The sequence below is a fragment of the Giraffa tippelskirchi genome, chromosome 8, assembly GCF_054371585.1.
Source record: "Giraffa tippelskirchi isolate mGirTip1 chromosome 8, T2T-mGirTip1v1.2.pri, whole genome shotgun sequence".
Classification (NCBI taxonomy): domain Eukaryota; kingdom Metazoa; phylum Chordata; class Mammalia; order Artiodactyla; family Giraffidae; genus Giraffa; species Giraffa tippelskirchi.
In genome coordinates this window covers 100,185,112-100,198,254 of record NC_137282.1, presented here as the reverse complement: position 1 = coordinate 100,198,254, position 13,143 = coordinate 100,185,112, and the positions used below count along the sequence as shown (strand labels likewise).

Here is a 13,143-nt window from a genome sequence, read left to right as displayed (position 1 = left end):
TGTGGATAGGTACTGCAGTTGTTTTTTGCAGCTGTCTCAAGGCCAGAAATGGCATATAAAGCTTTTCTTCTTCATATTCTTATTTCTTCAAGTAGCACCACATGTGTTTGAGACCCTTTATCCTGTATTGTAATCTAAAACTTTCAGCTTAAAGAATCAGAACTCATGATGGTCCTCTCTGTTTTGGGTTGAAATAGTCTTCTGTTTACTTTCATATTATTATGGATATTAAATATATATGAAAATAGAGAGTAGTCTAATGAACTATGTACCCATCACCCAGCTTCAGCAGCTATCAGTCATAACCAATATGTCATCTTTACCCCACCCACCCACCTACTCTGAAGATTGTTTTGAAGCAAATCTCAGAAAGATATCATTTCATTCATAATTATTTCTCTAAAAAATAAAAAATGTTTTATAAGCATAACACCACTACCACTGTCTCACATATACAATAATGATATTAAGTATCCATTGGTGTTCAAATGTCCCTCCACTATCATAAGTATTTCTAAAAATCCAGTGTCTTTGAATTAAGTTTCAATAGAGGACACATACTGTGTTGATCGCTAGTTCAGAGCATATACTGCATCCTTCAGGATAGCACATCATCACCACAGGTGGTATACTGTAACTGATGTCATAACTGAGTCTTCAACAGATCATGCTTCTGTCAGCTATGGGCTACCTAAGAGTAGTGAACCCCATGGGCTCTACCCGTCACATTCTTTTGCTGTAGAAGTGAGGTTCTTAATCAGAAGCCATAGTGTGTGGGACACTATGGAGGTACGTGAGACAACAATTCTAAATGATGATGCTGATAAAATGATCAGAAAAGCAAATCCAAAACCAAAGTAGGTGTCTCTTCCAGTAAGGAAAAATCAGTTTCTTCCATGAAGCAGTCCAATGTAGTTGGCTGATCCGTCCAAGCTCTCATACAGGAACAGGAAGTCTCATTTTATGAGCCTTAGTAGGAAGCAGGCCTCCACATCACACTGTGGGCACCTAAAACTAGAGATGCCTACATGTTCTTTCTCTAGACAGCTGGGACATGGCAAGTAATTTAGGTTTGGCCATTTGTATCGTTCTTCCCAAAACCACAACTTGTTAATATGGTATCCATTTTGAAACTCAAATAAATCATTTATCTCTACATTTTGATTGCTGTTTTGTAGAAGCCATCCTGATGTTCACAAATATAGTGTGGAGACCGTACAGTGGTATCCTCATGACACTGGCATGTTCACATCAAGTTCATTTGATAAGACTCTGAAAGTATGGGATACAAATACATTACAAGTAAGTACGTTAAAGCTTTTCCAAGTTCTGTATGATGAAGGAGAATTTAGTCCTAAACAGTTTTAGTGTGATTATTTGCTAAGATGTCATATATGTTACATGTGAAAGCAGTATAGTGATTGAGGAGAGCTATACTGCTTGAGTCCATATCTTGCCTCTGCTGCTGACTGCTGCTGGTTAGTTGCTGAGTCATATCCAACTCTTTGCAACCCCATGGACTATAGCCCACCAGGCTCCCAACCAGGGATTGAACCTGAATCTCCTGCTTGGCAGCCAAATTGTATATTACTGAGCCACCTGGGAAGCCCCTGCTGCTAACTAGCTATATGGTATTGATTGGGCAAGTATCTGAACTTCTTGTGTTTATCTGTAAAGGGAGTAATGATTGTACCCTATAGAATGGCCAAGAGGATTAAATAGGTTGATATGTGTAAAGTACCTGGAAAAGCACCTAGCATATAGTAAGTACTCAAACACCATTAGCTGTTATATACTTTATTACTCAAAAACTTCTATGGTGTAGTGGTGTAGGGAAGAATATTGGATTTATCTCCTATTGACCTAAAAACATAAGAAAAAGGAAAGTTATTATAGCTGAGTAAAGTAGACAGTGCGTGCTTGCATGCTAAGTTGTTTCAGGCATGTCGACTCTGTGCAATCCTATGGACTGTAGCCCTCCAGGTTCCTCTGTCCATGGGATTCTCCAGGCAGGAATACTGGAGCAGGTTGCCTTGTCCTCCTCCAGGGGATCCTCGTGACCCAGGGATCGCACCCACATCTCATGTCTCCTGCATTGGCAGGCGGGTTCTTTACCAATAGCGCCACCTGGGAAGTAAACAGTAGATAATAGTTTTTATGCTATTTGATCAAGTTTTATTTTTCTGTCTCATGCTAATTTTTTCCCTGAGCTCTAGTTCTGTATGTCTCTACCTGTATGAGAACCTCTCTTACTTAAATATAGTAATCATCTCAAACTAAACATATTCTAAATTGAAGTGAATGTGATGGCTCCTCATATCCATTTAGTCCTCAAATCTTAGCAGGTCTTCCTTCAGACTCTCAGATTTCTCTTTTCTATTTCCCTTACCATCACTGTCCATCTGGACTACTACTATAAAGTCCTAAATGATTTCTTTTTATTATTTTTCTTCTCACCATTCCGCAGTAAGTTCTACTGCAGAATTAATTAAAATAAAGCAGTTTCATCCAGTCTCAACCCAAACCACCTTTGGTGAGTGAGTGATTCCATGGTCTAAATTCAGCTTGGCATTCTAAGTTATCTGTAACCTCACTTCCTACTTTCTCAACCTTAGCTTCTACTTCTTTTCAACATAGATAATGTACTGCTACTAAATTGATCTCCTTTTGCCTTCTGAACACATCTTATATGTTGTATTCCCTACCTCAAGTTTCCTTCCCTATGAAACTTCTCCTTTCCCTTGTTCATGTTATAACTAGAAGTTTATACTCTTTGGCCAACTTCTTTCTATTTCTCCCACCATTCACCAGCTCCAGTAATCACCATTTTGTTCACTATTTCTATCAGTTTGGCTTTTTAAGATTCTGATTGTAAGTGATATACAGTATTTATTCCTCTCTGTTTGACTTACTTCACTTAGTATTTAATGCCCTTAATGTCTATCTATATTGTCACAAATGGCAGAATTTCATTCTTTCTCATGGCTGAATAATATTCCATCATATATATATGTGTGTGTGTGTATACATATCAGGTCTTCTTTACCCCTTCGTGTGTTGATGGGTATTTAGGTTGTTTCCATGATTTGGCTATTATAAACAATGCTGTTAAAAACATGAGGATGCAGGTATCTCTTTTGAGACAGTGATTTCATTTCCTTTGGATATATACCTACAAGTGGGGTTACTGGATCATATGGTTCTAATTTTGAGGAACCTCCATATTGTTTTCTGTAATGGCTACACTAATTTACATTCCCTCTAATAATCACAGAGGTTTCCTTTTCTACATATCCTTGACAACACTTGTTATCTCTTTTTGATAACAGATATTCTAACAGATGTGAGGTGATATCTCATTGTGGTTTTGATTTGCATTTTCCTGATGATTAGTGAAGAGACATGGTTTCTGTCTCTCTGTGGGTTGGGAATATCCCCCGGAGAAGAAAGTGACAACCCGCTCCAGTATTCTTGCCTAGAAAATCTCATGGACAGAGGAGCCTGGCAGGCTATAGTCCACGGGATCACCAAGAGTCAGACACAACTGCAGCAACTGAGCATGCACACAGTCTGCCCTATTATAAGGTTTTCTTCACCTTCGTGAGGCAGAGGTCAGCTAACTTCAGCCAATAGGCCAAGTCTAGTCTCTCGGCCAAGGCTTCTCATGGACTCTTTTTTGTAAACAAAGTGTTACTGTAACACAGACACGCTCATTTATTGTCTGTGGCCACTTTGACACTGCAGTGACAGAAATGAGTAGTTGGTCTTCAAAGCCTAAAAAATTTACAATCTGACCCTTTACTAAAAAAGTTTGTTGACCTCTGGTGTAGTTAAACCTGGATATAGGTGCACAGAAGGCAGACATTTGGAGTCATCCAGGGCTGAGGTCTTGACAGGTGAGATGATGATGGCAAAGGAGTTGAAGATCCTGGAGCTGAAGCATTCAACCTTGGAATCCAAGCTGAAGAAGGAAAAGTGAAGACAGGAGAAACTGATAGAGCTGCTGGGCTTTGTTTGGGTGTCTTAGAGGTGGTTGGGGGAGCTAAAATGATATAAAATTCTGGTCATGTGTAACTGAAATATGTGATTTCAAAGGAGGAACAGTTTTAGGTGGTGAGTGTCCCAGGTGTGGTAGCTGAGGTTATATGGAACTGAGAGGCAGAGTACTGACTACATTGTTTCTGTAGGTGCTGAAGTTTTCCAGAATGGAGCAGAAAGGAAGATGGTGAACCAGGGGATTATCTTGTATTAATCTCTGGAATTTATTAGAAAAAAATAAACTGCTAACAATTTAAAAATTACTAACAGTGTGACAATAAGTAAATAGAAAATTTGCTGCTTTTGTGATTACACTTATTTTAAATGTCTTTTGATTATCAGATTGCCGATGTATTTAATTTTGAAGAAACAGTTTATAGTCATCATATGTCTCCAGTTGCCACCAAGCACTGTTTGGTAGCAGGTTTGTATTTGTGTTCTTTTGTTTTTTTAACATACTGAAAACTTTTTCCCTTTTAATATCTAGTTAGTTTTGATATAAACATTTTAACCCAGATGAAGATCACAATTTTTTAAAAAAAACCCCAAAACTTAAATATATATTACTATTTATGTTCATTCCATTTAACAGATACTGTACAAGTCAGGCACCATGCTAGATTTCAGAGTGGCTAGGATTTGAAAACTAAGAAAGCACATTTCTGGGACTTCCCTGGTGACTCAGTGGTATAGAATCTGCCTGCCAGTGCAGGAGGCATGGGTTCAATCCCTAGTCCAGGAGGATCCCACATGCCTCAGAGCAACTAAGCACATGTGCCACAACTGTTGAGCCTGTGCTCTAGAGCCTGGGAACTGCAGCTGCTGAGCTCTCACACCACGACTACCAAAGTCTGTGCGCCTAGAGCCAGTGCTCTGCAACAAGGGAAGCCGCTGCAAGAAAAGCTTGGGCACTCCATCTAGAGAGTAGCCCCCACTCGCCACGACTAGAGAAAAAGGCCGCACAGCATCAAAGACCCAGCACAGCCAAAAAGTAAATATATAAATAAGTAAAAATAAAATTATGAAAAGCGGTACCATTTGTGGGGTGTTTTTAAGATAGAAAAAAAGCACATTTCTGTTCCCTTAAGAATTACTTTTTTTCCCCCTGGTAGCTCAGCTGATAAAGAATCCACCTGCAATGCAGAAGACCTGGGTTTAGAAGATTCCCTGGAGAAGGGAAAGGCTGCCCACTCCAGTATTCTTTCCTGGAGAATACCATGGACTGTATAATCTGTGGGGTCGCAAAGAGTTGGACATGACTGAGCAACTTTCACTTTCAAGAATTTTTTCAAACCACCAAAGTTCAAAGATTCTATGTAAACAAAATTTAGCAGCTTTTTCATTCAACACAATAAAACAAAGAAATAATTTCCTTCTTTCTGAGAATGTGTGATTCAAATTAAACATCCATTTTTATGAAAGCACCTATAACAAAAATTTTCATGTATGAAAATGAAAAAATATTTTTCTGGTATCAGGCATCAGGTCCCTGTGATATTATTTCTGTGGCACTGCATGAATCTCCTCACCTTGGACATCAGTCAGCTACTTCATCTGTAAAGAGTTTGGGCACTAACTCGTCTTTGAGGCTCACTCAGTCCGTGTCCAGAGTTTATGTGAATCTGTTACTAGTGATTTAGAAGTATATTACTAACATGGAACAGCTAAGCTATTAAAATAAAATGATTTAAGTGATAAAATAACGTAGAATTATACAAACATTGTACCAGTACACATTTCCTGGTTTTGATACTGTGCTATAGTTACCTAACATATAACCATTGGGACAACCTGGGTGAAGGGTACATAGGACCTCTTTGCACTATCATTGTAGCTTCCTGTGAATCTATAATTATTTCAAAGTAAAATATTAAAAAATAATAATAGAGTAATAGAGAATAATAGAATAATAGAGTACTCTTAGTACTGACATATGACTACAACTAAAATAATTTTCTAGTTATAAACATTAAAAATTAAAGTATGTTATTAACATACATTTTTATATTTCTGCAAGTGAAAACGTCATGATTCATAATGGTACTTTCTTATTTCCTTTTGGTGGTCATTTATAATTAAATTATCTTAAACTGGTTTTGTTTTTGTTTTTACAGTTGGTACTAGAGGACCCAAAGTACAACTTTGTGACTTGAAGTCTGGATCCTGTTCCCACATTCTACAGGGTATTTTATTTGAAACAACAACTACTTTGAGTAAACCATTCAATAAAATGAAACATGACTAACAATGCAGTCTTTGTAAACGACATGACTGATGTATTTTGTGCTCGTTGTTAGAAGTCAACAGGGAAATAAAGATCCTTCTGTGCATTATTCTTATAAAACTAAACTATTAAGGAGACATTTATATGAACAATGGCTGCAGGGGAAGCTTAAAGGATACAGAAAGTCAAACTCAAAACCTTGTGTTATTTCTACATTGAAAAAAATGAACTACTTATGAAACTTAACATCAGTACAGCTATCTCTATGAGCATTACTTAATATTGTTCTGGCTGAGTAGACGTTCTTAATATTTAGGTACTTCTTTTCTCAATAAAAATATTTTAGAAAAAATATTGAAATAAAATTTGGTAAAAGTTTACCAGCTTAAATTATTTTTGCTACTTTTTTTTATCAGTATTAGATCGTCTAATTCTAAACTGAAAAAATAGGATGTAATTCAGAAATTCTGTTTGTATTCATCTCTGAGAAACACATAGTAAATATATTAGGAAAACTTGATGAGATGGATAACATCTTTTATGTTATGAATCTCTATGAAATACACTAAGTAGATGAAAATATATACTTTGAATAGTTAGGTAGAAATGACTTAAAATGCTGAATTAACTTGTCCTATGAACTTATCACTTGTGCTTTCTAGACAAAAATTTTTATATAAATGATTTTTACAGTCATGAATTAAAATAATTTTTTTCTGCCACAACTTTCTGAAAAAAGGAAACATTTTTAGTCTTCAGAATGTTTGTCTTGGATGGCCTGTTGCAGGGATTTTGTAGAGATACGTAAGTAAGCTTGAGCTATGTCATTTATTGATGGACTGACCTACTAGGCTAACAGCTATATTTAAAAAAACAGACTTACTTGCTCTGGCTATTCTTTCCAAAGCAAACCCAAGCTTTTTATAATAAAATACCATATGTGAGGAATGTCCCATAGACTTCACATTAGTATTTAAATATAGATTATTGTAAATGTGAAAAAATGGTGGTATCAGTTTACTTTTAAAATTTAGTCTGTGCTTTCTTCATAATCAGGCAAAGTTAATTACACTATATCTTTTGATATTTCAAAAGATTTGAAAATGCATATTTCAAAATGCAAGTCATTATATACAGTTGTTTTGCAGGTCACAGACAAGAAATATTGGCAGTTTCCTGGTCACCACGTTACGAATATATCTTGGCAACCGCAAGGTAAAATGCAAACTATTTGGATTTGAGATTAATAATTAGGGATAAGCATTTTGAAAAGATTGTTTTATGTTAGGTACATATTTAGCTGTTAAGTAAGTCCTGAAAAATAATTGAGTTAAAGATTTTAATTCATATTACCAAAAAAAACTTTCTATTCATCATAATCCTAATCCTGACTATCCAATTTGAAGATACTCACTTTTAAAAACAGGTAACAACCGAATCTATGTAGCAAGGCAAATCTCCTAATACTACCCATGAAACACTGTGTTGTGTCATTTTTGCATACAAAAGTGTAGCACTCTGTTAATTTAAAATTAGTAGCATTTTAATTCATTTTCTTTAACCCAAAATTATTTTAAATCTGATACAACACTTCCATCCACATTCATTGATTCAATTTACTGACTGTTAATGATTCCTGTCATGTGCCAAGCATTGTACCAGGGACACAGAGATAACACAGGCAGAGTCCCTCCAAGAAGGTAATAGTCTAGTGAGGGAGTATATTCAGAAAAATCAGTGATTGCAGGACATCCTGAAAAATGCCTTAGTAGAGGTACATCTCTGAGAGGTTCAGTATGGGAAGAAAGAACGAGCACTTAACTCTTGAGGATCATGGGGTTTGGGAGTTTTGTTTGCTGAAAGAAAGAGTCTTGTATATTTGAATGCTGAGGGAAGAGTATTGGTGGAGAGAAATTAGTGAAGAAATGGAGAGAATAATTGGTATATCAGGACCTTGAATAGACAGGCAAGATAATATCAAGGGTCCCGTTGGAAGGGGGACACTTGATCTGGCACATGAAGGGCATCATGACTACATGGAAGGAGGAAATAGTGTCAATACAATTAAGTTTGTGACTTTGGCAGAGAAGTTCAAGGAATGCAAACCCAGTTTCTTGTATTTTAGAACTTGATGTCATCTATTGAAAATACATGGATGCAGTTTTCAGAGAAGGTAGTAAAGGTTTGAAATAGCAGATTTAATGAATGGAAGAGGGAGCTGATTAGGGGCACATAGGATTACTGGTCAGTATTGTGTGCTCTATTGAAGGTATAGCTCACAGCTGTGCTATGACACAGAAATTAAAACCTTGAATGACACAGACTTAACAATTGTCTAAAAATTGTTGAAGTCATGGGTATAAGGAACAAAATAAAATCACTAGAAGGCTTATAGGAGGGATCAATGACCTAATGAGATAGACGCATGAGTGTCAAACAGAAAATTTTGAAAACTTGAAGGGATAGGAAGTAGTAATCAAATTTTGATATAGACATTTTAATAAAACTTTTTGTAAAAGAATTACTAGAAAAGCTACATTTTTAGGTTTATAAAGAAATGTATCTGTATTTTTGTAAAGCTGCCAGCCCTCCTTCTCTGTCACAGTTTAGTCCCCAGAGAAACTTGTGTTAATAGTTTGCAGAATGTGACATTGAAATTTGTAATTTCTGAAGTAGAATAAAGTCTAGTATGTAGCCAAAAGTGAAAGTGTTAGTCTCTCAATCATGTCTGATTTTGTGATCCCATGGACTGTAGCCATGGAATCCTCTATCTATCTATGCAACTGAATTCTCCAGGAAAGAATACTGGAGTGGGGTGCCGTTCCCTTCTCCAGGGGATCTTCCCGACCCAGGGATCTAACCCTGATCTGCATTGCAGGCAGTTTATTTACCGTCTGAGCCACCAAGGAAGCCCCAATGTAGCCACAAGAGGTTGCTAAAGAGGTATGACGATGAGAAGCTAGGCGTTGGTTGTGTTCCATGCTAGAGTGGATTTACATTGTTCTTTTCTAATTTGGTTTTCCTCAAATCAAGAGGGAAACTTAGAGGCTTTCAATTCTCAGAGTACCTCCAGGAATTCGAATAAGTTCCAGAATGGACCTGGTAGTCAGAGTTAGGAGTCAGGTATGTCTAAATCTAATGTTTCCGAAGAGACTTACATCTGCAGACTCATACCATTGCAGACCTATTCCCCTACTGAAAAGAAAGAAAACCAAATTGAGAATGAGAAACACTAACTTTTTGCCAGCTATTGTAGTTGGCTAGGTTTGCTTGTGATCTGTGAAAAGAATCAAAGTTATAGAAAGAGATAAACCCTATATACATACATTTTAAAAGATTTTTAAATGAGAAATAGGCTTATAAAATGCAGTGTAATGCTCTTCTTGATTAAAATGGCCTAGATAAACCCAATGGGTTAAAATATTATTAAGGGCTTTGTGAGGATATGATAACATACTTGAACTGATTTATGTTTTCCTTAGGAGTATAGAAGCTGTAATTGATTTGTGATCATGGTTTTACCTTTTTCTTTTCACTTGAAGTAAAATGCAAATAAGCCTCTAATTCTAGGAGACATTAAATGTGTTTCCTTTGTTTTGGCAAAGATTGATATGAGTACAGGAAATCAAATAAAAATATATTGTCTTTATTATTCACCTTATTTTCAGTTTTTTTCATATAAAAAGAAAACCCATTCCTACCAGATGAATTCTTAAGCAAAGTGAAATTAGTTCGCTGCATGATTATGTAAACATTTGACTAACAAATAGAAAGGATATGGGGATATAGCAGCAACCTTAGCAAGGAAAAAAGCTCTTAGCCTGTCTTGTCTTTGGAGAGAAGCGTGCTTATGTCATTAAAGTGAAAGTGAAAAGTGAAAGTGAAAGTCACTCAGTCATGTCCAACTCTTCGACCCAGGACGGAATTCTCCAGGCCAGAATACTGGAATGGGTAGCCTTTCCCTTCTCCAGGGATCTTCCCAACCGAGGGATCAAACCAGGGTCTCCCACATTGCAGGCAGATTCTTGACCACCTGAGCCACAACAGAAAGAGCAACAGAATCCCTTGTGATTTAAAAAAGGTTATGTTTTTTTTTCTGTTTTTTTCACTTGTTTGTGCTTCTGTTGACTGTTGGATATTTGCTGGAAAGGCAAAAGTATAGCCACCCAAATATACAAATGCATTTGTGCTAATATACTGAGACTTCTGTATGCCAATAATACAGGAAAGGTGGGTGAGTAGTACAGTCCTTATCCTAGCCATATATGTCAATGTAACGTTTATTTCCTCTCAGTGCTGACAGTAGAGCAAAATTATGGGATGTGAGGAGAGCATCAGGATGCTTGATAACTCTTGACCAGCATAATGGGAAAAAGTCACAAGCAGCTGAATCAGGTAATGAAAAATACATTAATATATGAATATGACATTGATAATATTTTTATATTGAAAAATTTGAATTGAAACCAGATAATAAATAGATGTTAACAAATTATAGATTTTATATTTTTTAAAAAAGGCATTCACAATGAATCAATTTCTAAATTTACATCAACTAATTATGGTTGTCTTTCTTCAAAATACAAGTATGTCATTCCTTCTGTTCCTGAATTTTTTAATGTATTGGTAGAAACTTTTTTTTTTTTGCTCACATGAGGCCAACTAATAATACAAATTCAGTACCATTTAGGAAGTTATAATAAGTTAAAGAAATGGTAACATTTTGTGGCAAGTTTGTCACAATAAAATTTGTGGTTGTGTGAAATTTGAGTCCACTGCAATCTATGAGGCAAAATAATTCAACTGCATTTTTACAATAGAGTGTAATTTCTATGCAGATTAAAATTCTGATTTAGAATTAAATTTGGACCTGAAATACATTAGGATCAACTATTTAAAACCTATGTTTGTTTTAATAATCTTTTAAATTAAGTTAATCAGACTATTGAGTATTATGCTTTCTTAAACCTGTTCATTTTGAAAGTAATATCACTTTTGATTGAGACTGGAACAGTTATCTTTAAGAAGGAAATACTGGTATTGTTGATTTTTAATAGTCCATGAAATGATTTTTAGATTGAAAATAGAGTATTAATATATAAAAAGTTTAAAAGGTATTTAATTTAAAATTTTACTGTTAGTTTATGTATTTAATTGGGTTTAATAGCACAGCTTCCTTCCTGAAGAAAATTTTTATTTGGCAACATTTTTTCCCTTTGGTTTTCCTGTTTTCCTCTATTATTATGGTTCTAATTGTATAGCTTATCATATTCAAATATTGAAAGGGATGATTAATTTTAAATATAATCAACTTACGTATTTTAAGTAGTTCAGATAGTTGTCCTTGACTGTGTTTAAAGGACATTATGTCCTTAATGTGTTTAATGTATTTAATAACTATGTCATCAAGCATTACCTGTGTTGAATTTATGAGAAGAGATAATCTGAATTGTGTTTTTCATTGCAGCAAACACTGCTCATAATGGAAAGGTTAATGGCTTATGTTTTACAAGTGATGGTCTTCACCTACTCACTGTTGGCACAGATAATCGAATGAGGCTCTGGAACAGTTCCAATGGGGAAAATACTCTAGTAAGACGTTTTTAAGTACTTTGAACCTTTTGGATGTACATTAAGGAAATGGATCTGTGACATACACTTGGTGTTTTTCCGTAGATTTAACTTTGTTTTTTGCCTCTGAATCATAGCTTTCATTTTATATTATTTTTCCATTAGTGAACTAGTAATTCTCAACTCAGGACAATCCGCTCCACCTTACCCCCACTACACTCTCCTCACTTAGTGGAGAATCACTGCTCTACTGAGCCACTGTGCATAATTGGAATGTGCCATGTCTCTTAAGTATGTTGAAGAAGAATAAAAGATTGGGAACAACTGATATAAATTAAAGCTATTTAGTTAAATAGTCAAATTTTATACTGTATTTGACTTGTAAGCAAAATCCAAAATGAATGTTATAATAGCAAAATGTATGGCACTTTTAATACTGGAGTAGATGTGTTCTAAAAGTGCTGGATTCTTTTTTTTAATTGAAGTGTAGTTTATTTCAATTTTGTGTTAATTTCAGGTGTACAGCAAAGTGATTCGCTTAAACATATGTGTATATCTGTATATATCTATTTTTTCAACTCTTTTCCTTTATAGGTTATTATAAGATATTGTATATAGTACCCTGTGCTATATAGTAAATCCTTGTTGTTTATATATTCTATATATGGTGGTGTGTATCTATTAATCTATTAACAACAACAGCAACATCTATTAATCCCATACATCTAATATATCCGCCCCACCCCACCCCACCTCACCCCCTCTTTGGTAACCATGACTTTGTTTTCTGTGTCTGTGGGTCTGTTTCTATTTTGTAAATAACTTTATTGTATAATTTTTTAGAATCCACATATAAATAATAGCATGTAATATTTATCTTTGGCTCACTTCGCTTAGTATGATCATCTCTGGGTTCATCCTTGTTGCTGCAAATGGCTTTTTTTTTTTATGGCTGAGTAATATTCTAGCATGGGTGTGTGTGGGTGTGTGTATATCTCACATGTTCTTTATCCATTCATCTGTCAGTGAACATTTAGTTTGCTTCTGTGTCTTACTATAAATAGTTATGCTATCACTATTAGGGTGCGTGTATCTTTTTAAATTAGCGTTTTCTTCTTTTCCAGATATACGTCTAGGAGTGGGGTCACTGGGTCATATGATAACTCTATTTTCAGTTTGTTAAGGAACAGCCATACTGTTTTCCATAGTGGCTGCACCAATGTACATTCCCACCAACAGTGTGGTTCCCTTTTCTCCATACCCTTTCCATGAAAGTGCTAGATTCTTATGTGGTAATTAATTTTTAGTGC

The 13,143-nt window shown here is 35.4% G+C and overlaps 1 protein-coding gene across 14 annotated transcripts in view; it reads left to right on the top strand.

Moving 5' to 3' along the window:
• Positions 1 to 13,143, top strand: part of ERCC8 (ERCC excision repair 8, CSA ubiquitin ligase complex subunit) — a 58,996-nt gene that overhangs the window by 18,619 nt on the left and 27,234 nt on the right. For 12 of the 14 annotated variants that reach the window (XR_014063522.1, XR_014063523.1, XR_014063520.1 and 9 more), the window contains 6 exons: positions 1,179 to 1,302; positions 4,381 to 4,462; positions 6,153 to 6,221; positions 7,411 to 7,477; positions 10,557 to 10,657; positions 11,730 to 11,854. Coding sequence is in view for 6 of the 14 variants with exons in the window: in XM_081524324.1 (XP_081380450.1) it covers positions 1,179 to 1,302; positions 4,381 to 4,462; positions 6,153 to 6,221; positions 7,411 to 7,477; positions 10,557 to 10,657; positions 11,730 to 11,854 (568 nt within the window). In the remaining 8 variants the exon portion in view is untranslated. The remainder of the gene's footprint in view (positions 1 to 1,178; positions 1,303 to 4,380; positions 4,463 to 6,152; positions 6,222 to 7,410; positions 7,478 to 10,556; positions 10,658 to 11,729; positions 11,855 to 13,143) is intronic. The other 2 variants (XM_081524329.1, XM_081524328.1) reach the window with 1 other exon arrangement.